The sequence below is a fragment of the Mauremys reevesii genome, linkage group 12 (genome assembly GCF_016161935.1).
Source record: "Mauremys reevesii isolate NIE-2019 linkage group 12, ASM1616193v1, whole genome shotgun sequence".
NCBI lineage: Eukaryota > Metazoa > Chordata > Testudines > Geoemydidae > Mauremys > Mauremys reevesii.
The window spans coordinates 29,236,899-29,261,453 of NC_052634.1; the positions used below are offsets into that span (position 1 = coordinate 29,236,899).

Genomic DNA, 24,555 nt, shown 5'->3' on the forward strand with positions numbered 1-24,555 from the left:
CGGGCGGCACTGGAGAGGGGGGAAGGATGGGGGCAATTTTATATTAATAAGGAAATATTTTATAAATTTTAATAAAATAGTGAAGAAAATCAGTTGTACAACTATCAAAACAAATTATTTTCCTGATATGGAAGTGCAAATCAGCTAATTAATATATGATGCAATGTATGTAATAGATAATTTTGTTATTATTTATATAGTCATGGAAAGTAAATAATACATGGAAGAAATGAAAGGGGTTTTTTTTAAGTTTTTTTTGTTTTAGTCATCCCTGCTGTGGCCCCATCGAAACTGTTCGAATTGGGCCCCGCACTTCCTGAAGCCTCCCTGACAATGAGGCTAATCATCTAGTGGAACAAGCTCCGCAAGGGACGTGGTTAATTCCCCATCACTGCCCTGTGTAAATGAAGACCGCAGCTCTTGCTGCAAGACACCTGGTGTGTGGGTGTCCCTGTTCCCCCTTCAGAACCTCTGGTACATGGTGCTTCCCTGCTCCCAGTTCAAGATCCCCATCATGTGGGTGCTCCCATCCAGGATCTCTGGTGGGTGTCTCTGTCCCCCACCCCATGAACTAGCTCCAGTGTGTGGTTTCCCCTGCCTGCCCCCATCCCGGATCTGTGGGTGGCAGGTTATACACATTTGCGGTGCCCAGGCTCCAGGAATATTCAGGGCCGGGTGCCCTGCTCCAGCAATATTTGGAGCTGGGTCTCTCCCCCGGCCCTGCCTGGATCGGGCCCCGGCCCCCACGGGTCTCCCCACCCCGCCGCGTCCTGCCTGGAGCAGGTCCCAGCCCCTGCCTGGCCCCTGCGTGGCTCCCTCCACCGCACCCTGTCCCTGCCTGGCAGAAAGCAGCGCGCCTCTCCCCTGCCTGCTCTGTGCTGCTGGAGGGCTCCTGGCAGAACTACTGTCTGCTGCCGCAGGGTCCTAGCGCCTGCCCTCCATTAATGGCAAGGCAGGCTGCCCTTACCCTGCCCTTCTGCCCTAGCCCTGAGCGTCCCCCACACCCCACACCCTCATCCCCAGCCAGAGCCCTCATCCCCCTGCACCCGGGACCTCTGCCCCCGCCAGCGCCCCCGGCCCCCCCGCACCCTAATCCTCATCCCCAGCCCTGAGCCCTCATCCCCCCACACCCTAATCCTCAGCCCCAGCCAGAGCCCTCATCCCCCCGCACCCTAATCCTCAGCCCCAGCCAGAGCCCTCATCATAGCGAGGCCAACCTGAGCACAGACACCTGCTCAGCACCCCGGGGTGCAGCCCTGAACTCCGGCAATCAGCTATGCTCAGCTGCCCACCCAACAAATGTTACACGCAGGAGCCTTCGTGCCTCGCGTGTTCAGGTCCCTCCCAGCGCCAGCTTTAAACTCCGCTACTCAGTTCTAAGCTTTGGCCACACGGGGGCAGCCCGGAGCTCAGCCAACTCCTCCCGTTGCTGGTTGCGTTTCCCGCTCCTCGTGGCAGGTTCACACCCCGCAGGCAGATCTCTGAATCGGAGCCGAACCGTTCCCCAAATCCAGCGCTTTAGCAGCAGCTTTGCTAGGAAAGCGCTGACGTCCCCAAGTAACGTAAGAGCCAGAGCGCTGTGTCCAGGACCTTCTATCGGGCCCCTCACCGTGGTGTCTGTCAGGCGCAAGGAGAAACCAGGGAAATGTTTTCATGGCGTTTAAGGGCAGAAGGGGCCATTAGCTCAGCTAGTCTGACCCCCGAATAACACAGAATTACACCATGACACGTATTGATCCCACAGACCTTAGACAGATCAAAGCGTTTCAGCCCTCAGGAAGGAAGCTAAACTGGGTACCAGAGGCAGCGAACAAGGGGCCCCAAGGCAATGGCAGGAGCTGACGAGGTGAAATATGCCCAGATGATCCCAGCCGGCGACCCACCCCCATGCTGCAGATGTGGGAGTCCCTGTTCCTCCTGCCCTTAAGAATCTCTGGTGGTAAGTGGGTCCCCCCAGTTCCCCAGATAAGAATCCTCCATGTGGTTTCCCTGGCTTCACCTCCAGATAAGAACATTGTGTGGAGGGAGTGGGAGGAAGGTTGTCTGGCAGATCTGTAAAGGGGGACTGTGTCTCCCTGTCTGGCCCAGGCTCCTTGGAGGAAGTGATCTCAGTGTGTCTGGCTGTCTCCATTCTTCCCGCCCATAAGAATCCCTGGTGTGTGGGTGCACCCTAGACCATTAAGGATCTCTGGTGGGTGGGTGTCTCTCTCCCCCTAGTCAGGATCTCTGGGGCGGGCCTGTATAAAAGGAGACTTTGACTCACCCAGGCTAGGCTGCCATCATGGAACAGACCAGGTCCTTCTGTGGAGGGTTTGCGTTCCTCCAAGGACGTGATCTCAGTGTGTGTGGGTGTCCCTGTCCCTTCAACCCTTAACAATCCCTGGTGCGTGGGTGCGGTGGGTCCCATTACAATCCCCTCTGTCTTACCCCCCATGAGGGATCCATTTGATGTGGGTGTTCTCCACACTACCGGGGGTGTCTGGTTCCCCTGTCCCTCCTGGTTAATAGTGGAGTGTGTGGGTGTCCCCCCCGCCCGTTAAGGATCCGTGTTGTGTGGATGCCCCCGTTCTTCTCATTAAGAATGGTGCAACGGAGCATATGGGTGTGTCCCCCACCCCATGAACTAGCTCCCGTGTGTGTGGTTCCCCTACCCCCATCCAGGCTCTGTGGTGTGTGGGTGTCGCTGTTCCTCTTTCAAGATCCGTGTTGCAGGGGGCGTCCTCCCCAAGTCAGAATCCCCAGCGTGGGTGCTCCCATCCCCCCATCCAGGCTCTGCAGGGGGGGGTGTCTAAAAGGAGACCATGTCTCACCGAGGCTACGCTGCAGGGGTTACTCACAGGGACAATCCCACTACTGATCGGCACGGGAGTTTTGACCTACTCCATTTCCGACCTGGGCCGGTTCACCCCTCCTTAGGCAACCTGGGGACCCCAAACTCCCCCAGGATCACCATAGTGATGCTGAACTTAGTGCGGACAACCGATCGGCACAGCCCGCTGCAGCTCAGAACTCCTGAGCTCAAGCGATCCGCTGGCCTCAGGCTCCCCAGGAGCTGGGATCACAGGCACCAGCCACAGGGCCTGGCTTGTGTTATAGCCTGGCAGCTGGAGCTTTAAACTCTGCTTGTGAGCTCTGTGCCTTGGCCAGACGGGGACAGCCTGGAACTGGGAAATGCTCCTGCTTCCCCCGCCCCCCTCTCATTTCGAGCTGCAGGCACCGCTGTCCTCCCAGGTAAGATCCCGGATGTTTCGGTGCCCCCTTCCCCCGCCCAGGTGTCCGGGTACCTCTGCCCCCCATACAGAATCCTGGGTGTGTGGGTGTCCATCCCTCTGCAGAGGATCCCGGAGTGTGGATGCCCTTGTCCCCCCCTACAAGATCCTGGGTGTGTGGGTGCCACTCTCCCTCCCAGTAGATCTCTGGTGGGTGGGTCCCCAAGGTGTGAGTGCTCCCATCCCCCGATACAGGCTGGTGGGGGGTGGGGTTATAAATGGCTCTCTCTGTCCTGCCCAGGCGGTGCTACAGCAGCTGTTCACAGGGGCAGCAACCCCACTGTCATTCTGCAGCTTTAACCTGCTCCAGGGGTGACTTGCTTCCCCCTCCTTTGGGAGCCCGGGGACCCCGAACTTCCCAGAGTCACCTAATTGATGCTGAGCTGAGCTGTCCCTTGTGCAAAGCAGGAGGCCAAATTCCAGGGAAACAATGGACAAGCAGGGGGCCCTGGGCACATCCAGCCCTGGCTGTGAGATGTTCCCTCCCCTTTTCTTTATGCCCCTGTTGTTATTTCATGGATTGTCTGGGATGGGGGAAAAGCTGAGTTCACTCCAGGTGGAGGGGAAAAAGGACCCTGAAAATCTCAGTACCCAACCCCTGCTACCAGGATCACCGAGGTGCTGGGAATCTGCATGGGAAAGGGACGGTGTGAATTGTCAAGGTCGGAATGAATAACAATCTACAACAAGATCCACCTCATTAATCACTGACAAGGCTAATCCTGCCGCAGATAGAAGGGAAACTGGGAGTGATTCTTTGCTGTTCAGCCATGGAAACAGTGACCCAATTGCACCGCAGTGAATGTGCTGGGGAAAGCTGGACTTTACAGGCAGGTGGAAAGAGCAGACCCTAGAAACACCTGGAGCTCCCCACAGCACTTCTGCCACCGGGGTCAGCTGTTGAGCGACTCACAGCGCCGCTCCCCTCCCATTACATTCCAGGAGGGGGTGGCAGCACCCCCCACCCAATGCAGGGGAGAGGGCTGAGTGTATCTCTGCACCCTGAGCCCAGGGCACCCACTCTCTCTGCCCCACACATCGAATCTGGCCTTGCAGCAGAGTGACCCCTAAGAACCAGCAACTTCCAGGACAGCAGATTTGGCCTCAGAGCAGGGAATGTGTCCCTCATGCTGCTTTTAGGCCACTAGGTGCTCTGGAAACAGGAGGGCTCTGGATGTAACCTATAGCACAAATGGCCCATCTGGGGATGTAGCTCAGTGGTAGAGCACATGCCCAGAGGTCCTGGGTTCAATCCTAGCATCTCCAGGTTCTTTTCACCCTGCTGCTTTGCTCCTGCCCTGCAGGAGTTTCAATCCTGCTCAGTGAGGGGCAAGTGCCAACTGCATGGAAGGTCGGGGGGGGGTTTCTGCTCCTAAGTCTCCTCTGCACATTTAAGATTCCTACCTGCTGTGCTGCTTGGGACAAGGGTAGATGAGAAGGGCAAATCCTCCAGCACTGGAGGGAAAGGTCCCATCTGCAAAGACTAGACTTATTTCTTGTCTGGGCCCAATCTTTTCACCTGCTATAGCCCTTGTTCCAGCTCAGGTGGTAGCTAGGGATGTCTCATGACTGCAGCATGTTTGTTCAGTTCCACCCTCTTATAGAGCTTTGGTACAAGGCAGGAATCTTTTGTCTCTCTCCTGGGGAAGAGCCCCAGGTTTAAGATGGATTCCTGTACCAGGTGACATGGTCACATGTCCCGTGAGACACCCCCCCCCCCAAGCCTTCATTCTTCCTGGCCTGACTCACAGATGGTGCAGGACAGAGCCATCTCCAGTCAATTGTCCTGGTTAATGGGAGCCATCAAGAGTCCAAACCACTATTAATGGCCCACACTTTGCATCATTACAACAGGACCTCAGAGTTATAGTTCATATTTCTAGTTTCAGATCCAAGAATGATCGGTTCATACAATAGGATGAACACACACAGTAGATTATAAGCTTTGTAATGATACCTTACAAGAGACCTTTTGCATGAAGCATAGTCCAGTCACTTTATATTCACACTCATTAGCATACTTTAATAAAATCCTATGGAGTGCAACTTCACAACAGGGAAAGGGTTTTACTGTGGCACCTGGGAACAGTTGAGTTGCATGTTCAGGCTGTGGTATGAGTTCCTCCAGGTTTCTCGTAAGCACACAGGGACCTTCGCGGGTGCTCTCGATACAAGAATGGCCCAGATATGATAAAGTGATGGGGATTGCATTTTCCTTTTTTATTTCTGTATTTCCAATGACATTTCTGTTTGTGATTTCGTTTTGCTTTGTATAACCGTGTTTTCTCCTGGATTTGATATTTAACAAAAAAAAGAATACGGCCTCAGGGCACCAGATGGAGGAGCAGGCGGGGCTAGGACTGCTAAGAGAGCCAGAGTAGCAGGTTTTCTGTATAGTTTCCTGCCCTCATTTTTCTTGACTAGTTTCTCTTCTGTACAAAATTTGCTTTTTGTAGAGTGTGAGCCTGGCTAGCTCAGTTGGCAGAGCATCAGCCTTCTAATTTGAAGAGCCAGGATTCAAGTCCCTGCTGAGGCAAAGCAACACTTTCCCCCTGTGACATACCCAAAGAGTTTTAGAAGGACTCTCCTTGACTTTAGTTTTTCCTTTTCAGGACATGGCCTTTCCCAGGAAGGGTCCTTTACTGCCTGGGACTGAAGGTGCTACTGCCTCACCTATCCACTGGCTTCACAGTCTGGAGGAAGAAAGGCCTCTGGGCCTGCAGCAAAGTGCTGTGTGCTGACTTTTTCAGCAAATGCAGGGCTGGCCAGAGAGGCATGTTCCCACTGAGACCTCCCTGCCAGAAAAAATTGTCCCCACAGACAGGGGCAGCTCCAGGCCCCGGCACACCAAGCGCGTGCTTGGGGTAGCAAGCCGTGGAGGGGTGCTCTGCCAGTCACCGCGAGGCGGCAGGCTGCCTTTGGCGGCCTGCCTGCGGCGGTCCGCTGGTCCTGCGACCGCTGGCGGACCTCCCGCAGGCAAGCTGCCGAAGGCAACCTGTCTGTCATGCTTGGGGCAGCAAATGCCTAGAGCCGCCCCTGCCCACAGAGTCCTCCTGCTGGAAGTCTACAGTAATCAACAGGTGCTCTGCTTTGGGGAAGAGGCAGCGAGGAGGGGCCTTGGGGAGAAGGGCTGGTGCAGGGGCGTGGAGTTGAGTAGCAGGGATGGGGCTACTGTTCGGGCTCTGGTGGCCGCTCCTTTAGGGAGCCTGCCCTGCCCTGGTGGGACCACAAGACGTCCCAGAGCAGAGAGGGTGGCCAGCAGAGCAGTGACAGGGGGGAACGGCAAGTGGCCGGCAATGTGGCCAGACAGCGGAGGGAGAAAGGGGCTTTCCCCCCGGGAGGTGAGAGGTGAACTCTGGGTTTTCACTGTCCCAGGACAGCAGCTGTGGGTGAGGTGCAGTGAAGGGAGGGGCACATCCACAGAGCTTCTGGTGTCTGGATTTAAGAGCCTGAGGCAAAAGGCCACTGCCCAGTGCACTGTGGGGGGGGGGGGGTGTTTTGCTCATAGTGTTGTGTTATGAATCCTGATTGTGGTGTTTTCCCAAGTTAATACAAGGTGATTTTCCTCCTTTAGTTTATTTTATACACACAGTGCGTGTGAGTGGGGAAAGTATCGCCTCTTAGAGGCACCCAGTGGCCAGGGTTAGTTTCCCCAGGTTACTGGGTGGGGGCTTAAGCAGACTGGGTGTTGTATTGTTGAAGAGGAGCCCCAAGTACCCAGACAGGGTGATTTTCCTCCTTTTTATTAAAGTTTCTTTTCTACACTCAGAACAATGTCCGCCTTTTCCAAAGAAGTGCTTGGAGGGGGGTTTCTCATGTTACCATGTGGCCTAATGGATAAGGCATCTGATTTCGCATCAGGCAATTGAGGGTTCAAGTCCCTTCGTGGTTGTAATCGTGCAGTTTTACCTTTGGGCTGAAAGTCCTGCTCCCTTCAGGGCTGGAACCTCTTCTTGGCCGCTCAGGCCAATGCTCTGGCTTCAGCTAGAGCCCCGGGAAGGAGTTGGGGGGTGGGTGTCACAAAGGCTGGGGCATGAGCCCCAGGTGTTTCCAGTCTCACCTTTGCCCTTCCTGACTTGCCAAAGAAAGTGCGCGGCTGCCCGGGCTAGTGTGTGCGCCTGTCCCTGTGCTGGAGGGTACTTGCTACACAGCCTTTGGAGCCTGGGTGTTTCTCTGCTTCTGCCAGCTGGGGAAAAGCCTCTTGGGGGAAAATCTCCTGCCCCACTGCAAAAGTGAGCACCTTGAGTGGGACCAGTCAGAGGCCCCACCGATGGGGGCTGGCCCTGCTTTCCTACCATCTTCTGATGTTGGCCACAGAGCATCAGCAGCCGCCCCACATGCTGGTGACCTTCAGTGGGTGTTTGGCATGGCAGGGAGCAGCCTGGCTGGGTGTTTTGGTGCCTGTCTGCTGGCCACACATAGGCATGGTCCTGACCTCCTCTAGCCCTGTGGCTTTTAAGCCTTCCCTTGGAGCTGTCAGCACCAGCTGCCTCTGCTCTAGGTGCCCAGAGGAGGAGGTGTTGCTGGGTCACTTTTACAGATGCCCCTTCCCTGGTACTGCCCTTGCTCAGCTGCGCAGAGGAGCTTCCATCCCCAATCCCTGCCTGTCACTGCCCAGCAGCCCTCTGGCACCATTCCTGAGGGTCACCCTGCCTTGCTCTCTTCCTGCCATGTTGGGAAAGACAGCTCCCATCTCGCCTTGTTAAAGGTCAGGTGGGCCAACTAGGGGCAGAAGCCCCTTCTATGTTTTCCTACTGCAGAGCCCAAGCTCAGGGACTCACCTTGGGTCAGGCACTGCAGTGCTCCCAGAAAACAAGCCACCCCTGTACAAAGAGGGATGAAAGGGCCTGCCAAAGCCTGGGATTGAACCAGGGACCTTTAGTTTTTCAGTCTAACGCTCTCGTAACTGAGCTACTTTGGCAGCTGCATTGAAGTATTTTGGCCTGTTGCTTCTCTGTCTGGGATATTTTTGTCAGCAGTTGCACACAAAAAGAACAGGAAAACGAACGGCTGCTCCACACCCCCACCAGAGGAACCCGACGCCCTTAGCTGTGGGGAGTAAGAAGTGGCTGTTGGCTGACAGGGCCTGTCCCCGAGCAGCTGGAACAGCAGCTGCCACCTCCCCCTCGGCTCCAGGCTGTGGGAAATGCTCATTGCCTGGCTGCATGGGCAGATGCTGCCCGTGCTCTGGAGAGCGTCTGTATTGCTCTGTCAACCCCGTCTTCACTGAGCCAGTCTGGTAAGGTCCCAAGTGCCCCTCCAGCCTGGCAGCTGAGAGTCTGTGCAGACATCAGCCCCTGCCAGCCCCACAGGCAGCAGCAGCGCCAGCCCCAGCACCACAGGGGCACTCAATGCACTTCCTGTGGGAAATGGCTCCTTGGCGTCCAGCTGCTAGAGTGAGAGCCAGGAGAGAGCAGTGTCTGGCTCACCGTGGGGAGAGAAGAGACCTGGTGAGTGCGGATCTCCTCAGTCTCCCGCAATGCTGGTCACTTCTATTGTCACTGTGATAGTCGGTGCTTCCTTCAGGGCTGGCCCTAGAGGGGTGCAGTCCCCGGAAAAAAAAACCCTTTCCTCCTCCACCCCTTCCCCAAGCCCCACCCCAGTCCCATTCCTCTCCCTCCCCCACCTCTTTCCATCTCTGCTCCTCCCCCTCCCTGCCCAGCGCCTCCTGCACTCCACTGAACAGCTGATCACTGGCAAGTGGGAGGTGCTGAAGGGGAAGAGGAGGAGCTTGTCAGCAAGGCCTGTAGTGGGGGGGGGGGAGCTGGCTGCCAGTGGGTGCTGAGCACCTATTTTTTCTCTGTTGGTTCTGCAGCCCCGTAGCTCCCATGCAGTCGCTGACTCAGCTCCTTTCACACGCTAGAGAGAGGAGCAGAACCAGGGCTATGGCTGATCTATGGGGCACCAGGTGAGTGGCAGAGGCTTCAGGTGCTGAGAGTTTGCCTGACCCCTCAGGGACACAGTGTGAGGTGGTGTCCCAGGCATCTCTATGAAAGGAGCAGAACAGGATTTACTTGGGGTGGGGAAAGAATTGAGAGTGGCTCAGGGGGTTGTACAGAGGTATTGCCCGGGTGAGAGACTGGCTAAAACACAGGCGTTGCTGTGAGCAGGATTTGAACCTGCCTATTGAATTTCGACTCCAACACCTTAACCACTTGGCCATCACAGCTGTGAGCACAAAATTGCCCCAGTGCCAGAGAAACTGGTAAAGAATCACACTGCCCAGGCATGAAGTCATCTGAGCTACAGAATTCCCACCGCAAACCTGGCTCCCAAAGCACAGGGGGGATTTGGGGTTCATTCTCTTTGCTTAGCCATGTGCAGTCGCACAGCAGGATGCAGCTGGTGGGACAGGGATACTGAATGCTCAAGGGTCAGACCCAGGAAGGTTGAAGCTGCATAAGCTTCTTGCCCTGAAGACAGCCTGCTCAGAGAAAGGAAACTCCCTTAGAGGGGTCTGCGGTTGGGATCGCATCGCAAGAGTCTTGCGCCGGGCCGGCAGCATGTCCGACAACGAGGACAACTTTGATGGTGACGACTTTGACGATGTGGAGGAAGATGAAGGGCTAGATGATTTGGAGAACGCAGAGAAAGAGGGTCAAGAGAATGTAGAAATCCTTCCATCTGGAGAGAGACAGCAGGCAAATCAGAAGCGGATCACAACTCCATACATGACCAAATATGAGCGAGCCAGAGTCCTGGGCACTCGTGCACTCCAGATAGCGATGTGTGCTCCAGTCATGGTAGAGTTGGAAGGAGAGGCAGATCCTCTGCTGATTGCAATGAAAGAACTCAAAGCTCGGAAGATTCCCATAATCATCCGCAGGTACCTGCCAGATGGAAGCTATGAAGACTGGGGTGTGGATGAGCTAATTATCACTGACTGACCTGCTTCCTGTCATTGTCCCTGGTTCCTCTTTCACCTGCAGATGCTTTTATTTTTGTTTATATTTGTGTAAATAAAAAATAAACCCCCATTTTTAAGCAAAAAAAAAAAATCCGGACTGGCTGTGTGTAGCGCACTTCCACAGCATTGCCTTCTACAGCCCCTGACGCAGCCACTGGCCCGCCGGGGAGAGCTGGACCCAGCAGAGGCCCCGGCGGGGACCAGGCGGCACTTCGGCAAGTGCCCTGGTGGGGCTGGCAGCCGGACTCTTAGCACCAAGAGCCGGGCTGGCCAGGGGAGTGCGCCAGGCCGGGCAGGTAGGCAGGGGGCGGGACCTGACTGGAGGGCTGGAGCCACGTGAGCAGGTGTGGGAGCAGAGCATTGTGGGAGAGGAAGCAGGAGTAATCAAGTGTATTTTCCTGTTTAGTTTGCATCAAGGACAGAGTAACTGTACCTGGCATTTGAAGCCTGAAAGCTTCACCCTTACCTGAAAAGTACTCACCATTAAGGGGTATGGGTTCCTAACGCCAAAACCTGTGGGGAGATAGGAATGGATGTTTGTTTAGAATCTGCTTGTATGAGTGGGTTCCTGCTGATTTTTTTTTTTTTTTTTTTTTTTTGCTGTTCCTGCTGTGTAAAGACAAAAGTATTTTGGGATCTCTTAGAATTGTTGTTAGTGCTGCACTGCTGAAATCATTAGTCCTAAGCTTATGCTATGTGATCTCCTTCACGGTATATTTTGGCCCTGGGAGATAAAAGGCTGCTCTGTGTGTGGTGTTAGGGAGTGAGGTAGCAAACATTGATGGCAGAGGTGGTGCATGTGCCACAGAAGTCGTGTGCCCCCCCCGCCCCCGCTCCTGTCCAAGAGTCCAGTATTTGCATAAACCCACCCACTCACCTGTGACTAACAATCTCGCTCTGCTAACTCTTCCAGCAAAACAGACCAAAAAAAGTGTATGCGAGCGCTGTACAACAGCCCCGGTGCTCTTTTCGGTTCCTTCCCACAGACCTTTCCTTCCATAGCAATCCAGTTCCTTGCTTTTGCTTGTGTCATAAACAGATAGCTAAGGGTTAAAGTCTGTTTTACCTGTAAAGGGTTAACATGCAGTACCTGGTGACCACCTGACCAAAGGACCAATCAGAGACGAGATAATTTCAAATCTCTGTGGAGGGAAGCCTTTGTCTGTGTTCTTTGTTAGAACTCTTTTTGAATCTAAGAGAGACAGTCATGTCTCCAAGCTCTCCTGGAGTAGTTTCTACTAATTAATAGTGAGTATTAATTAGAAAGGTGAATTAGTCTTATGATTTGTTTTCTACATTTGCAATTGTGTGTTTGCTAAAGGAAATGCTTTATTCCTGTTTGCTGATATTGCTTTTTACTGAGAAAGGGGGAGGGGGGATTCTCTCCAGAGATTGATAAGGTTATTCCCTATGAGTGTCCAGCTTGGGCTCATAGAGATTCTGTATTTTCTTTTTAGTCTTTAATAAATTCTTTTCTTTTCTATTAAGGACTTGTTGGTCTTTCCTTGGGTGGATTCTCAGGGAAAGAGAAGGGGGAGGTATCCCTCTGTAGTTAGATCCCGGTGTCTCTCCTAGGAAAAGGAAGGGGGGAGGAAGCAGGGGGAATGGTTTGTTTCTCCTGGGTGTAAGAACTCCATGGATTTGGGGCTCTTGGAATCCCCTAGGATTTTGGGGAAGGACTGTGTCTCAATCCACATTTAATGATTGAGTGGTGGCAGCCTACTAGATCTAAACTAGGATTTTAGTTTAGAGGGAAACCAAGTCAGGTCCCCACATTGGAGCCCAACAGTTCCAAGTGGGGGTGAGACCTTTGACATGGTGGCAGCGGAGTTTCGAACCCATTGTTACAAGGAGTTTTTTTTCAGCTGGGCTACGCTGAAGGAAGCTATTCTCTCTTCTAGAGCAGGAAAGCAACCTGAGAGAAGAGTTGAGTTTACTAGTATTCAGTTTCTAACTGGTATTGTTAGAAGAAATCTTCAGCCAGGTTGGCTGGAGGGAATTGAGTTTCCAGCAAGCTTTGTTGGAAGCAGTTTTTCTTTTGGGTTGCTTGGACAGGCAGCTTGAGCAAAAAGCAGTTTTCTTTCGGGTGGCATAGAAAAGCACCTTGGAGGAAAAGAAAGTGTGTGCATTCCTTAGGTGGGGGGAAGTGCCCTCACAGGTTTGCTGGGGAGATAAGGAATCTCAAGACAGAGGTTTTTGCTCTGGTTGCAAGGAGGTGTGTCCCTCCTTTGTGTGATCAGGATTCCTTGGGTGGGGGGAGGTGCTCCTGGGAGCTCACCCCGTCCAACAGGGAAAACAGGTTTGGTGAGGAGAGAGAGCTCCTGCAGCCAGATTTTTTTCCCTGTGTCTTTTGAAATCCTCTGGAGCCAGGGAATACAAATCCCTGAGAGGATTTACTAGACTTTTCTCGCAGGTACTAAGTAGCACCAGCCGGTCAGCTGGGCTTATTAGTACCACAGCTCAGAAGGAGAGGAAGATTGTTTTTTTGGAAACAGATTTTCAGCTGGGTTTAGCTGGGGGAAATAAGGTTTTCTAACGGGCTGTGTTAGAAAAGGATTTTTTTTCTTCTTCTTTTCTTTTTTCTTTCTGTCCGCTTAAAAACAGCTAGGAAAGAGGTGCAAGTTTTTCTAGGAGGCTTGTTAGAAAGGACCCCCACTGTGAGGTACTTAGCAAGTGCTAGAAACAGGACAAACCAGTTTTTTTTTTGGTCTTCTCAGTATATCAGCAAACAGCAGCTACACAAATGCAAATACAAAGTTTTTGTTTCTTTTCTATTCAGTCTCTTCGGGAATAGAAAGGGTTAGGAATTGGGGAAACCAGTTCACTGACTGCAGAGGGGTGTGGCCAGCACCAAAAAGCAACACCAGCAAGCCACACATAAAATTCACTGACTGCAGAGGGGTGTGGCCAGCACCAAAAGGCACTGTTCCCCATCCCAAGAAATTTCCCACCTACATGGCAGGTGAGAACACTGAGGCCTTCTTGAAAAATTTTAAAAGGACCTGCCATGGGTACAGCATCCCTGAAGACCAGTACAAGGACTGGTCAGGAAAGTGGACTTTTGCTGTCTATAACAATTATTCCATCCCCATGCTACTGGAAAAGACTTGGCCAACCATGTAAAGCTGGCCAAGAGTGGGGGAGTGGTCACCTGCAGCCAGGCCGAACAAGCAGGCACTCCCATCCCTGTTCCTGAGCCATCCACCAGGACCCTGTCTGTGTTACCAGAGACCCAGACAGAGGTGGTGGAACCGGATCTCATGCCAACAACTACAGCAGCCATAGTACATCCAGTCCCAGGACCGGAACTGGAAGAGCAACCAGCGGAAGAACCAGCGCCAGCACTGACGCCAGCGCTTGCAACTCCACCGCCAGGGGGCGCCAACGGGCCTAAACTGGCAGAAGCAGCAGACAACTCTACCCAAGAGGCTCAGCCAGAGCCTGAAATATCACCTTGTGCACTAGCGGAGAGCGGTCCACAGTCAATGGAAACAACCTCATCACCTACATCGCTCCCAGAGGAACTGGTGTCTCCCGCCTCAAGGGAACAGTTCCAGACTGAGCAGGAAGCCGATGACAGCCTTAAGAAAGCTTGGGCGGCGGCACGAAGCAACCCACCGCCTCTCAGCTCTTCTACCCAATTCCAGTTTGTTGTAAAACAAGGACTTTTATATAAGGACATTCTTTCTGGTGGACACCAGGAAGGCCAGCATCCTCAAAGACAGTTGGTAGTTCCAACTAAGTACTGGGACAAGCTCTTAAGCTTGGGCCCTGACATCCCAGTGGGCATTCTGGGGTCAACAACCAAAGACAGGTTGGGGAAGTCCTTCCACTGGGAGGATGGGCAAGGACGTTGCCAAGTATGTCCGGTCAAATGCATACAAAGTGTTCTTCAATGTCAAATATCTTGTTGTTTACATACTTAGTAGTATATGTAATAGTGCATGTGTTTTGTTTATCTGTTTATTTTACAGTTCTAGGAGGAAATCACCACCAGTAGTTCCCACTGTTGGCGATTTGGGGGGCGTGTCATAAACAGATAGCTAAGGGTTAAAGTCTGTTTTACCTGTAAAGGGTTAACATGCAGTACCTGGTGACCACCTGACCAAAGGACCAATCAGAGACGAGATAATTTCAAATCTCTGTGGAGGGAAGCCTTTGTCTGTGTTCTTTGTTAGAACTCTTTTTGAATCTAAGAGAGACAGTCATGTCTCCAAGCTCTCCTGGAGTAGTTTCTACTAATTAATAGTGAGTATTAATTAGAAAGGTGAATTAGTCTTATGATTTGTTTTCTACATTTGCAATTGTGTGTTTGCTAAAGGAAATGCTTTATTCCTGTTTGCTGATATTGCTTTTTACTGAGAAAGGGGGAGGGGGGATTCTCTCCAGAGATTGATAAGGTTATTCCCTATGAGTGTCCAGCTTGGGCTCATAGAGATTCTGTATTTTCTTTTTAGTCTTTAATAAATTCTTTTCTTTTCTATTAAGGACTTGTTGGTCTTTCCTTGGGTGGATTCTCAGGGAAAGAGAAGGGGGAGGTATCCCTCTGTAGTTAGATCCCGGTGTCTCTCCTAGGAAAAGGAAGGGGGGAGGAAGCAGGGGGAATGGTTTGTTTCTCCTGGGTGTAAGAACTCCATGGATTTGGGGCTCTTGGAATCCCCTAGGATTTTGGGGAAGGACTGTGTCTCAATCCACATTTAATGATTGAGTGGTGGCAGCCTACTAGATCTAAACTAGGATTTTAGTTTAGAGGGAAACCAAGTCAGGTCCCCACATTGGAGCCCAACAGTTCCAAGTGGGGGTGAGACCTTTGACAGCTTGGCTAACCACTGCATGCATGTGCTATACCGTACCCTGAGCTGATTCCCGGCTTTTGTGCTCAATACAGCCTTGCCCTCTCCATGTCTCTGTGGCGCAATGGGTCAGCGCGTTCGACTGTTAACCGAAAGGATGGTGGTTCGAGCCCACCCAGGGACGGCACTAAGCCCCTGCTACTGCCTTGCTTTCCCGAGGCCTGTATGGGGAGCCTCAAAGGTCCCATTTTGCTACCTCTTGGCCTCAGAGCTTTCAGCTGGTGGTCCAAAGAGCAGGCTGGATGCCATTCAGAAACCCATCTGCCAGCAGCCGTGCCGGAGGCTCAGGCTTAATCCTCAAAGCCGAGCACAAAAACTTTCAGCCGGGAACATTTCGCTCCCTTCCCGCCTCTGCCCAAGCGGCAAGGGAGAAGCGGAGGAGACAGGCCGGCTCAAAGACACCTCCCTCCCACTTCCCTGTACGCTGTGCAAAGCTCTTGGCCTGCCTCATGCCTCATCAGGAAAGCACGGCCATGCGGCCCAAGCCTGAGTCACGTCCGCGGCCTGGCCCACCCCGCCCCGGCTGACGGCGCGCAGAGCCACGCGAGTCAATGGCAGGTCGAGTCGGGAGCCTCGGCTCTTTCCCTGACAGCCACACACACAGCGCTGCCTAGCGCCCCAGAGCCTCCTCGTGTTCTCCCGCAGCAGCCTGCCGGTGTGGGTGGGAAAAGGGGACCAGGAAGCACTGCAGCCTCATTCCGGGACAGGAGGCCCTCGCCACGCCCAGGCCTGCCTCTTGCCTTCAGCCCAGGCAGCCAGAGGTGCCAGGGAGCTCCCTGGCAGGCCGCCGCTTTGCCTCAGCCACCTCTTGCCTCATGGCCTAGGCTCTTGGGGCTCTGCTGGTCACCGGCTCGCTTGAAGGCCCAGAGGGAAAAGAAACAAGCGCACGCGTAGCAGAGGATGGTTTCGATCCATCGACCTCTGGGTTATGGGCCCAGCACGCTCGCTGCGCCACTCTGCTGCTTCTTCACACTCTCCCTGTCACCTAGCTGCCACTATCCGGATTAGTGCCTTACATGCCCTCGCTCTGGCAGGCAGATGCGCTGGCTGCCAGGCAGCTGCCCTGGTCACAGGATTTTACAGCTAGCTTCTACAGGGTAAAAGGATCTATTTGGGGTTTGGACCCCATTGGGAGCTGGGTAGCTGAGTGCCAGAGACGGGAGCACTTCTTAAACTGTTTTCAGTTACGCTTGTGGGGACGAGGGTCAGCCTTGGATCCGTGTCTGCAGCAGGCAAGCACCTCTGGCTCAATCGCCGCCGTATTAGCAGACTAAAACGCGGAGCGAACGCACACGCCTTGCAAAGGAAGAGGAGCCGGATCTCGAACAAAAGTCAGCATTTTATTAAGATGAGGTTCAAAGAAAAAAAGTGTACGGTACAGAGTTTTGGCGTAGAAGTTTCTGGTGCTCAGGGAACAACGTACAGCTTACCCAAGGGGTGCAAAGTTCGGTTTAAAATGGGGTGGCGTAAGGAATACATAATCTGCAATAGCCCTGAGGGGGGGTAAAAGGTTAACGTACAGACACTGAGTTAGGAGGGCATGTTGTCCATATGAGGGCTACGTCGGTGTGGAGTATAACGAGCGGTTACGACGATGAGGATGGATTGACCCGCGTTAGGTGAGTTTTAACGCTCGTGTTTTGGAATCTTTGCCACAATCTAGTTGAAGCAGGGTCAGTATGAAGTCTACCCTGCCATCTGTTGGTGATCTGTCGTCAAGGCCTTTTGGGGCTGATGTCATTTGCATGGTTACACCCACCCCGGATTGCATGATGGGAGTGCTTGTCCAAACGGTCATTTCAGCTGCTGCGGGATCCCCAGTGTCTTTGTTATTGGGGCAGGAGTAATCCAGTGTATTTTCCTGTTGGTTTTGGATCAAGGACAGAGTAACTGTACCTGGCCTTTGAGGCCTGAGAGCGTCACCCTCGCCTGAAAAGTACTCACCATTAAGGGGTAGGGGTTCCTAACGGCAGCGATTGGAGGGAGGTAGAAATGGATGTTTGTTGGTCTCTCGCAGGTGCTGCTGATGTCCTTTCTGCTGTCCCTGGTGTGGAAAGACAGAGGCAGAGGCGGTTTTGAATCTCTTCAAATTGTTGTGAGTGCTGCAGTTGCTCACCCTAAGCTTATGCCGTTAGATCTTAGATCTCTTTCACGGTGTATTTTGGTCCTGAGAGCTAAAAGGTGTGTTGTTAGGGAGTGAGGTAGCAGACGTTAGTTGCAGAGGTGGTGCATGTGCCACAGAAGTCGTGTTGATCCCCCCCGCCCCTGCTCCTGTCCAAGAGTCCAGTATTTGCATAAACTCACCCACTCACCTGTGACTAACAATCTCGCTCTGCTAACTCTTCCAGCAAAACAGACCAAAGAAAGTGTATGAGCGCTGTACCACAGCCCCGGTGCTCTTTCGGTTCCTTCCCACAGAACTTTCCTTCCATAGCAATCCAGTTCCTTGCTTTTGCTTGGCTAACCACTGTAGGCATGTGCTATACCGTACCCTGAGCTGATTCCTGGCTTTTGTGCTCAATACAGCCTTGCCCTCCATGTCTCTGTGGCGCAATGGGTCAGCGTTCGGCTGTTAACCGAAAGGATGGTGGTTTGAGCCCACCCAGGACGGCGCTAAGCCCTGCTACTGCCTTGCTTTCCCGAGGCCTGTATGGGGAGCCTCAAAGGTCCCATTTTGCTACCTCTTGGCCTCAGAGCTTTCAGCTGGTGGTCCAAAGAGCAGGCTGGATGCCATTCAGAAACCCATCTGCCAGCAGCCGTGCCGGAGGCTCAGGCTTAATCCTCAAAGCCGAGCACAAAACTTTCAGCCGGGAACATTTCGCTCCTTCCCGCCTCCGCCTGCGGCAAGGGAGAAGCGGAGGAGACAGGCCGGCTCAAAGACACCTCCTCCCACTTCCCTGTACGCTGTGCAAAGCTCTTGGCCTGCCTCATGACTCATCAGGAAAGCACGGCCATGCGGCCCAAGCCTGAGTCACGCCCGCGCCTGGCCCACCCCGCCCGGCTGACGGCGCGCAGAGCCACGCGAGTCAATGGCAGGTCGAGTCGGGAGCCTCGGCTCTTTCCTGACAGCCACACACACAGCGCTGCCTAGCGCCCCAGAGCCTCCTCGTGTTATCCCGCAGCAGCCGCCTGCCGGTGTGGGTGGGACAAGGGGACCAGGCAGCACTGCAGCCTCATTCCGGGACAGGAGGCCCTCGCCACGCCCAGGCCTGCCGCTTGCCTTCAGCCCCGGCAGCCAGAGGTGCCAGGGAGCTCCTGGCAGGCCGCCGCTTGCCTCAGCCACCTCTTGCCTCATGGCCTAGGCTCTTGGGGCTCTGCTGGTCACCGGCTCGCTTGAAGGCCCAGAGGGAAAAGAAACAAGCGCACGCGTAGCAGAGGATGGTTTCGATCCATCGACCTCTGGGTTATGGGCCCACCACGCCCCGCTGCGCCACTCTGCTGCTTCTTCACACTCTCCCTGTCACCTAGCTGCCACTATCCGGATTAGTGCCTTACATGCCCTCGCTCTGGCAGGCAGATGCGCTGGCTGCTAGGCAGCTGCCCTGGTCACAGGATTTTACAGCTAGCTTCTACAGGGTAAAAAGGATCTATTTGGGGTTTGGACCCCATTGGGAGCTGGGTAGCTGAGTGCCAGAGACGGGAGCACTTCTTAAACTGTTTTCAGTTACGCTTGTGGGGGACGAGGGTCAGCCTTGGATCCGTGTCTGCAGCAGGCAAGCACCTCTGGCTCAATCGCCCCCCGCCGTATTAGCAGACTAAAACGCGGAGCGAACGCACACGCCTTGCAAAGGAAGAGGAGCCGGGATCTCGAACAAAAGTCAGCATTTTATTAAGATGAGGTTCAAAGAAAAAAAAGTGTACGGTACAGAGTTTTGGCGTAGAAGTTTCTGGTGCTCAGGGAACAACGTACAGCTTACCCAAGGGGTGCAAAGTTCGGTTTAAAATGGGGTGGCGTAAGGAATACATAATCTGCAATAGCCCTGAGGGGGGGTAAAAGGTTAACGTACAGACACTGAGTTAGGAGGGCATGTTGTCCATATGAGGGCTACGTTCGGGTGTGGAATATAACGAGCGGTTACGACGATGAGGATGGATTGACCCGCGTTAGGTGATTTTTAACGTTCGGTGTTTTGGAATCTTTGCCACAATCTAGTTGAAGCAGGGTCAGTATGAAGTCTGCCCTGCCATCTGTTGGTGATGTGTTGTCAAGGCCTTTTGGGGCTGATGTCATTTGCATGGTTACACCCACCCCGGATTGCATGATGGGAGTGCTTGTCCAAACGGTCATTTCAGCTGCTGCGATATCCCCAGTCTCTTTGTTATTGGGGCAGGAGTAATCCAGTGTATTTTCCTGTTGATTTTGGATCAAGGACAGAGTAACTGTACCTGGCATTTGAGGCCTGAGAGCGTCACCCTCTCCTCAAAAGTACTCACCATTTATGGGTATGGGTTCCTAACGGCCGCTCGTGGAGGGAGGTAGAAATGGATGTTTGTTGGTGTCTTGCAGGTGCTGCTGATGTCCTTTCTGCTGTCCCTGGTGTGGAAAAACAGAGGCAGAGGCAGTTTTGAATCTCTTCAAATTGTTGTTAGTGCTGCAGTTGCTCACCCTAGGCTTATGCCGTTAGATCTCTTTCACGGTGTATTTTAGTCCTGAGGTAAAAGGTGTTTTGTTAGGGAGTGAGGTAGCAAAGGTTAGTTGCAGAGGTGGTGCATGTGCCACAGAAGTCGTGTGCCCCCCTGCCCCCGCTCCCGTCCAAGAGTCCAGTATTTCCATAAACCCACCCACTGACCTGTGACTAACAATCTCGCTCTGCTAACTCTTCCAGCAAAACTTTTCTACCAGGTTCTTATGCAGCCGTATATTTCTACCAACTTTAGCTTTTAAGTACCATCAAAGACAACCTTTTGAAGTATAACTAAAATTCCTGCTTTTGCATTGAAGATTTTCAGTGTATGCTATAACACCTTATTTAAAAAAGAATAATAATTAATTCTATTTTTAAACTAAAGAGAAGAAAACCATAAAATATGTGTTTAGAGATTGCTAAAGAATCCCATGGTGCAAAACACAAATATTGATTTTCAATCTCCTTTAACTTGCTATTGTTTGGAACCCATGTGTCTTGTCTAAAGATTTTTATGTTGGTTTGGGTGAGTTCTGAAATCAAGAACTGCTAAGTACCGTTCTACTGTTCTTGATTCATGTCACCAGGATTACTACACTTAATTACTCTTGCCCTAATAAGAAAGAGTTTGGAGATCCCACAGCAGCCAAAATCACCATTTGGACAAGCACCCCCATCATGCAATGCGGGGTGGGTGTGACCATGCACATCAGCAACTAAATGCCTTTGCATCACATCACCAACAGATGGCAGGGTAGAGTTCATTCTGACCCTGCTTACACCCTCCCCCCCAGCCAAGAATTGGTGGTCCTGATACATCACACTCCCTGTTATACCAGCTCACTGGTATTGAATGCTGATGTTATTGCTAGCAAAAGTAGCCACCCATCTCTGCCCTGTAGCATCCAGCTTAGCCCTTGTTAACACAGAAGTCAGTGGATTGTTCTCTGTCCATAGATGAAACTGAGCACCGGACAAGTAGTCTGGAAATTTCTCAGTGATGGCCCATTTCAAGGCCAAGAACTGCAGCTGGTGGATGGGATAGCGAGTTTCGCTATCAGACAGTCCTCAGCTGGCAAAGGCCACAGATTTACATTTACCTTCCACTTCCTGGTAGGCGAGTGCTCCCAGACCCTCCAAACTGGCATCAGCATGCATGATAAACCGTTCGTTTGGGTCAGCAAGGACTAGGACTGGCACATGAATCAGGCAAATAATGATTTCCCGTAAAGCCCTGTCACATCTCTCATCCCGCCATGTCCCCAATGGAGAGGAGAGGAGCCCCTCCCCTGTCCCAGGCCAGGCACACCAGATCTGTGCGGGGAGGTGTCCATGGCCCAGCCCAGGCGTGCTGGAGCTGCTGGGGAGAGAAGATCCTTCCTCAGCCCAAGTGCACCAGGGTTGATGTTTCAGTGGGGGAGAGGTATCTCTCATCTGGTTTTTAGATGCTCTGATGAGAGGGAGCAGGAGAAAGATTTTTCTTCTCCTTGCATTTCAAACCCTTCACACACACACCCCCAACCACTTTCTGCTCTAGCCTGATCTCTCTCTCTCATGTCTCCAGGGCCGTCATTAGCCATAGGCAGCTGCCTAGGGCACCACTAGGTCTGGGGGCACTGCTCTCCTGGGAGTCTGGACAGACGGGAAGCAGTGGAGCATGTAAGAGCAGGGCTGCTGGGTCCTAGAGAGAGCCGAATGCAGCACAGTCTGAGGGTACGTCTACACTACGGGACTATTCCGAATTTGCATAAACCGGTTTTGTAAAACAGATTTTATAAAATCGAGTGCGCGCGGCCACACTAAACACATTAAATCGGTGGTGTGCGTCCATGGTCCGAGGCTAGCGTCGATTTCTGGAGCGTTGCACTGTGGGTAGCTATTCCCTAGCTATCCCATAGTTCCCGCAGCCTCCCCCGCCCCTTGGAACTTCCGGGTTGAGATCCCAGTGCCTGATGGGGCAAAAATCATTGTCGCTGGTGGTTCTGGGTAAATGTCGTCAGTCACTCCTTTGTCTGGGAAAGCAACGGCAGACGCCTTTTTTCCCTGGATTGCCCTGGCAGATGCCATAGCATGGCAACCATGGAGCTTGTTTTGCCGTTTGTGACTCTCACCGTATGTGTACTAGATGCCGCTCACAGAGGCGATTCAGCAGCGCTACACAGAAGCATGCTTTTGCTTTTGCATGACAGCAGAGATGGTTACTAGCCATATTGCACCATCCAAACCCTTCCATAAATTGGAACTGAGGATGATCGTGGCTACCAGTCCTTTTGTACCATTTGCTGCTAGTGCCCTGGTCAATCAGCCAGGGTGCAAAAGCCAAGAGTGGTTGCTAGCCATATTGCACCTTCCATCGTTTTGTACCATTGGCTGCTGTCATAAGTGCCCTGGCCGATCAGCCAGGGGCGCAAAGCAAAATTGGGAATGACTCCTGAGTCAATCCTCCTTTTGGTATCTAAAAATAGAATCTGTGCTGCCTAATATAGGCAAGTGTGCTAGAGAACCACCTGCTCTGTGTCAGAACCCGCAGAAATTATCTGTATGCTATTCACAGGGGGTGCTCCTGTAACAACCCCACCTGTTGATTCCGTTCTTCCCAGCCTTTCTTGGCTACCGTAGCATTGTCCCCCCACTTGTGTGATGAATTAATAAAGAACGCAGGAATAAGACACACTGACTTGTTAGTGAGAAATGAGTGGAAGGCAGCCTCCAGCTGCTATGATAGTCCAGACAGGACATTAAGCAGTGTGTAGGAGAGAAGCCCAGCATCCCACTGCTAGTCCAGGGGCAACTGAATCTTTTCTTTACACATGAAGGGTGGGGGCTGATGGAGCTCAGCCCCCTGTTGCTATGATGAGGATGGTTACCATATTGCACCATCCATCCACCAGAAAAAATTAGGGCTAATAGGCTGATGACGAGGACGGTTACCAGTCCTTTTGTCCCATCAGATGAAGCTGATCATGAGGATGGATTTCCATCATTTTGCACGATCAGCTTATGCTGATGATGAGGATGGATTTCCATCATATTGTACCATCAGCCGCCCATGGCGGGGGGGGGAGCAAGGATGTTGGTGTTGACTGCTGCACTATCGCGTCTCTCTGCAGCATTCAGTAAAGATAGGGTGACATGTAAAAGAGTCAGAGGATTGTTTTACCTTTCGCTTCTGGGGGTGGGTGGGGGGTGGGTGAGTAGATTGCCAAGCTATGCCCTGACCCGCGGGCACTGTGTTTGACCCTAGAAGCATTTGGAGCTCAGCCAAGAATGCAAATAATTTTCAGAGGCTGCAGGAACTGTGGGATAGCTTCAGTCCTCCAGTCCATGAGCGTCCATTTGATTCTTTGGCTTTCCGTTACACTTGTCACGCTGCAGTGCGCTGAGTCCCTGCTATGGCGTCTGTCTGGAGATTTTAAAAAAAGGATTCTGAATTTCATCTTCTGTAACGGAGCGCTGATAGAACGGATTTGCCTGCCCTTACAGCGATCACATCCGCATGGTCCATGCGGGAGCTCTTTTTTTAGTTTGATTTCTGACTGCATCGCCACCCGTGCTGATCGGAGCTCCACGCTGGGCAAACAGGAAATATTCAAAAGTTCGCGGGGCTTTTCCTGTTTACCTGACCACTGCATCCGAGTTCAGATTGCGGTCCAGAGCGGTCAGTGGTGCACTGTGGGATAGCTCCCGGAGGCCAATACCGTCGATCAGCGTCCACACTAACCCTAATCCGATATGTTAATACCGATACTGGCGTTACTCCTCTCGTTAGGGAGGAGTACAGAAACCGGTTTAAAGAGCCATTAAAATCGATATAAGGTGCCTCCTAGTGTGGACGGTTTTGGCGTTAAATCGGTTTTAAGCTCCTAAAACCGATTTAAACGCCTAGTGTAGACCAGGGCTGAGGGAGGGGATTGGCTGCTGGGGTCTCTGGGAAGGGGAGGGGGTAGGGGTTGGGGAAGGAGCTCACCTGTGAGTGTGACTCTTTCCCCCCGGCTGAGGTGAGGTGAGGCAGGCTCTGCAGCTCTGGAACCAGTGTCCTTTGTTGTCCCCCATAACATCCATTCTTCTCCCCCCCTGCCCCATGGAGCACCCCCTCCTTTCTCCCTCCTCCTCAGGAGCATCCCTCTCTCTCTCCTCCCTCCCCTCCGTCAGGGCTGGGTTGGGTGAGGTGCTGGGGGGTAGGTGTGGGGGAGGAGGCTGGCTGGCTGCCTGCTGAGGAATGACAGTGAAAGTAACTCACTTCCTGGGCAGTGAGCCAGGATTGGAATGTCACACGGGGCTGGGATGGGGTTAGCCAGATGTGTGAAAAATCAGGACAGGGGGTTGGGGTAGGGTGAGCAGATATCCCTATTTTATAGGGCCAGTCCCAATTTTGGGGTCTTTTTCTTATATAGGCTCCTTTTACCCCCCACCCCCACCCCCTGTCCTGATTTTTCACACTTGCTGTCTGGTCACTCTGGGTGGGGGTAATTGGTGCCTATATAAGACAAAGCCCCAAATATCGGGACTGGCCCTATAAAATCAGGACATCTGGATCTGGTCACCCTAGCTGGGGAGCGCCTCCCCCCGGGCTGGCAGCTGCCACCGATCCATCTCATCCGGGGGGGAGCTGCACAGGGCAGGATGAGCTGCTGTGGCTCCATGGGTGACCTGTCCCTGAGATCAGATGCTGGGCTAACTTCACCATGGTCCGTAAGGCTGGTGGTGGTGCCCATTGGCGTGTGATTGGACCTGAGGGTTTGCTGCTGCTGTTGCTATTCTGCACCCCAAGAGGTGGATTTTGGGGTCTACTGCAGCTGTTGGACAAGCAGGCTGGGGGGTGAGCCAAGCATGAAAGCAGGACTGTGTTGCCATTTAGATTGTCATTTAACAACTTTGTTTGCCAAAAATTCTTGCTAACA

The 24,555-nt window shown here is 52.8% G+C and overlaps 1 protein-coding gene and 2 non-coding genes across 3 annotated transcripts; 2 read left to right on the forward strand and 1 right to left on the reverse strand.

The window, feature by feature from the left end:
• Positions 1 to 9,367: 9,367 nt before the first annotated feature.
• Positions 9,368 to 9,438, reverse strand: TRNAS-CGA. The gene has a single exon. It is a non-coding gene; the product is annotated as a tRNA-Ser (tRNA).
• Positions 9,439 to 9,772: 334 nt separating this feature from the next.
• LOC120375867 (DNA-directed RNA polymerases I, II, and III subunit RPABC2-like) lies at positions 9,773 to 10,203 on the forward strand. Its single transcript, XM_039496860.1, has one exon. The coding sequence runs from the start codon at positions 9,773 to 9,775 to the stop codon at positions 10,154 to 10,156; it is 384 nt and encodes a 127-aa protein (XP_039352794.1). The 3' UTR covers positions 10,157 to 10,203.
• Positions 10,204 to 15,079: 4,876 nt separating this feature from the next.
• Positions 15,080 to 15,153, forward strand: TRNAN-GUU. Its single transcript has one exon. It is a non-coding gene; the product is annotated as a tRNA-Asn (tRNA).
• The last annotated feature ends 9,402 nt before the right edge of the window (positions 15,154 to 24,555 follow it).

Excerpts from the sequence above, each read along its gene's own strand:
- LOC120375867 (XM_039496860.1), top strand. The coding sequence starts at position 9,773 with ATGTCCGACAACGAGGACAACTTTGATGGTGACGACTTTGACGATGTG.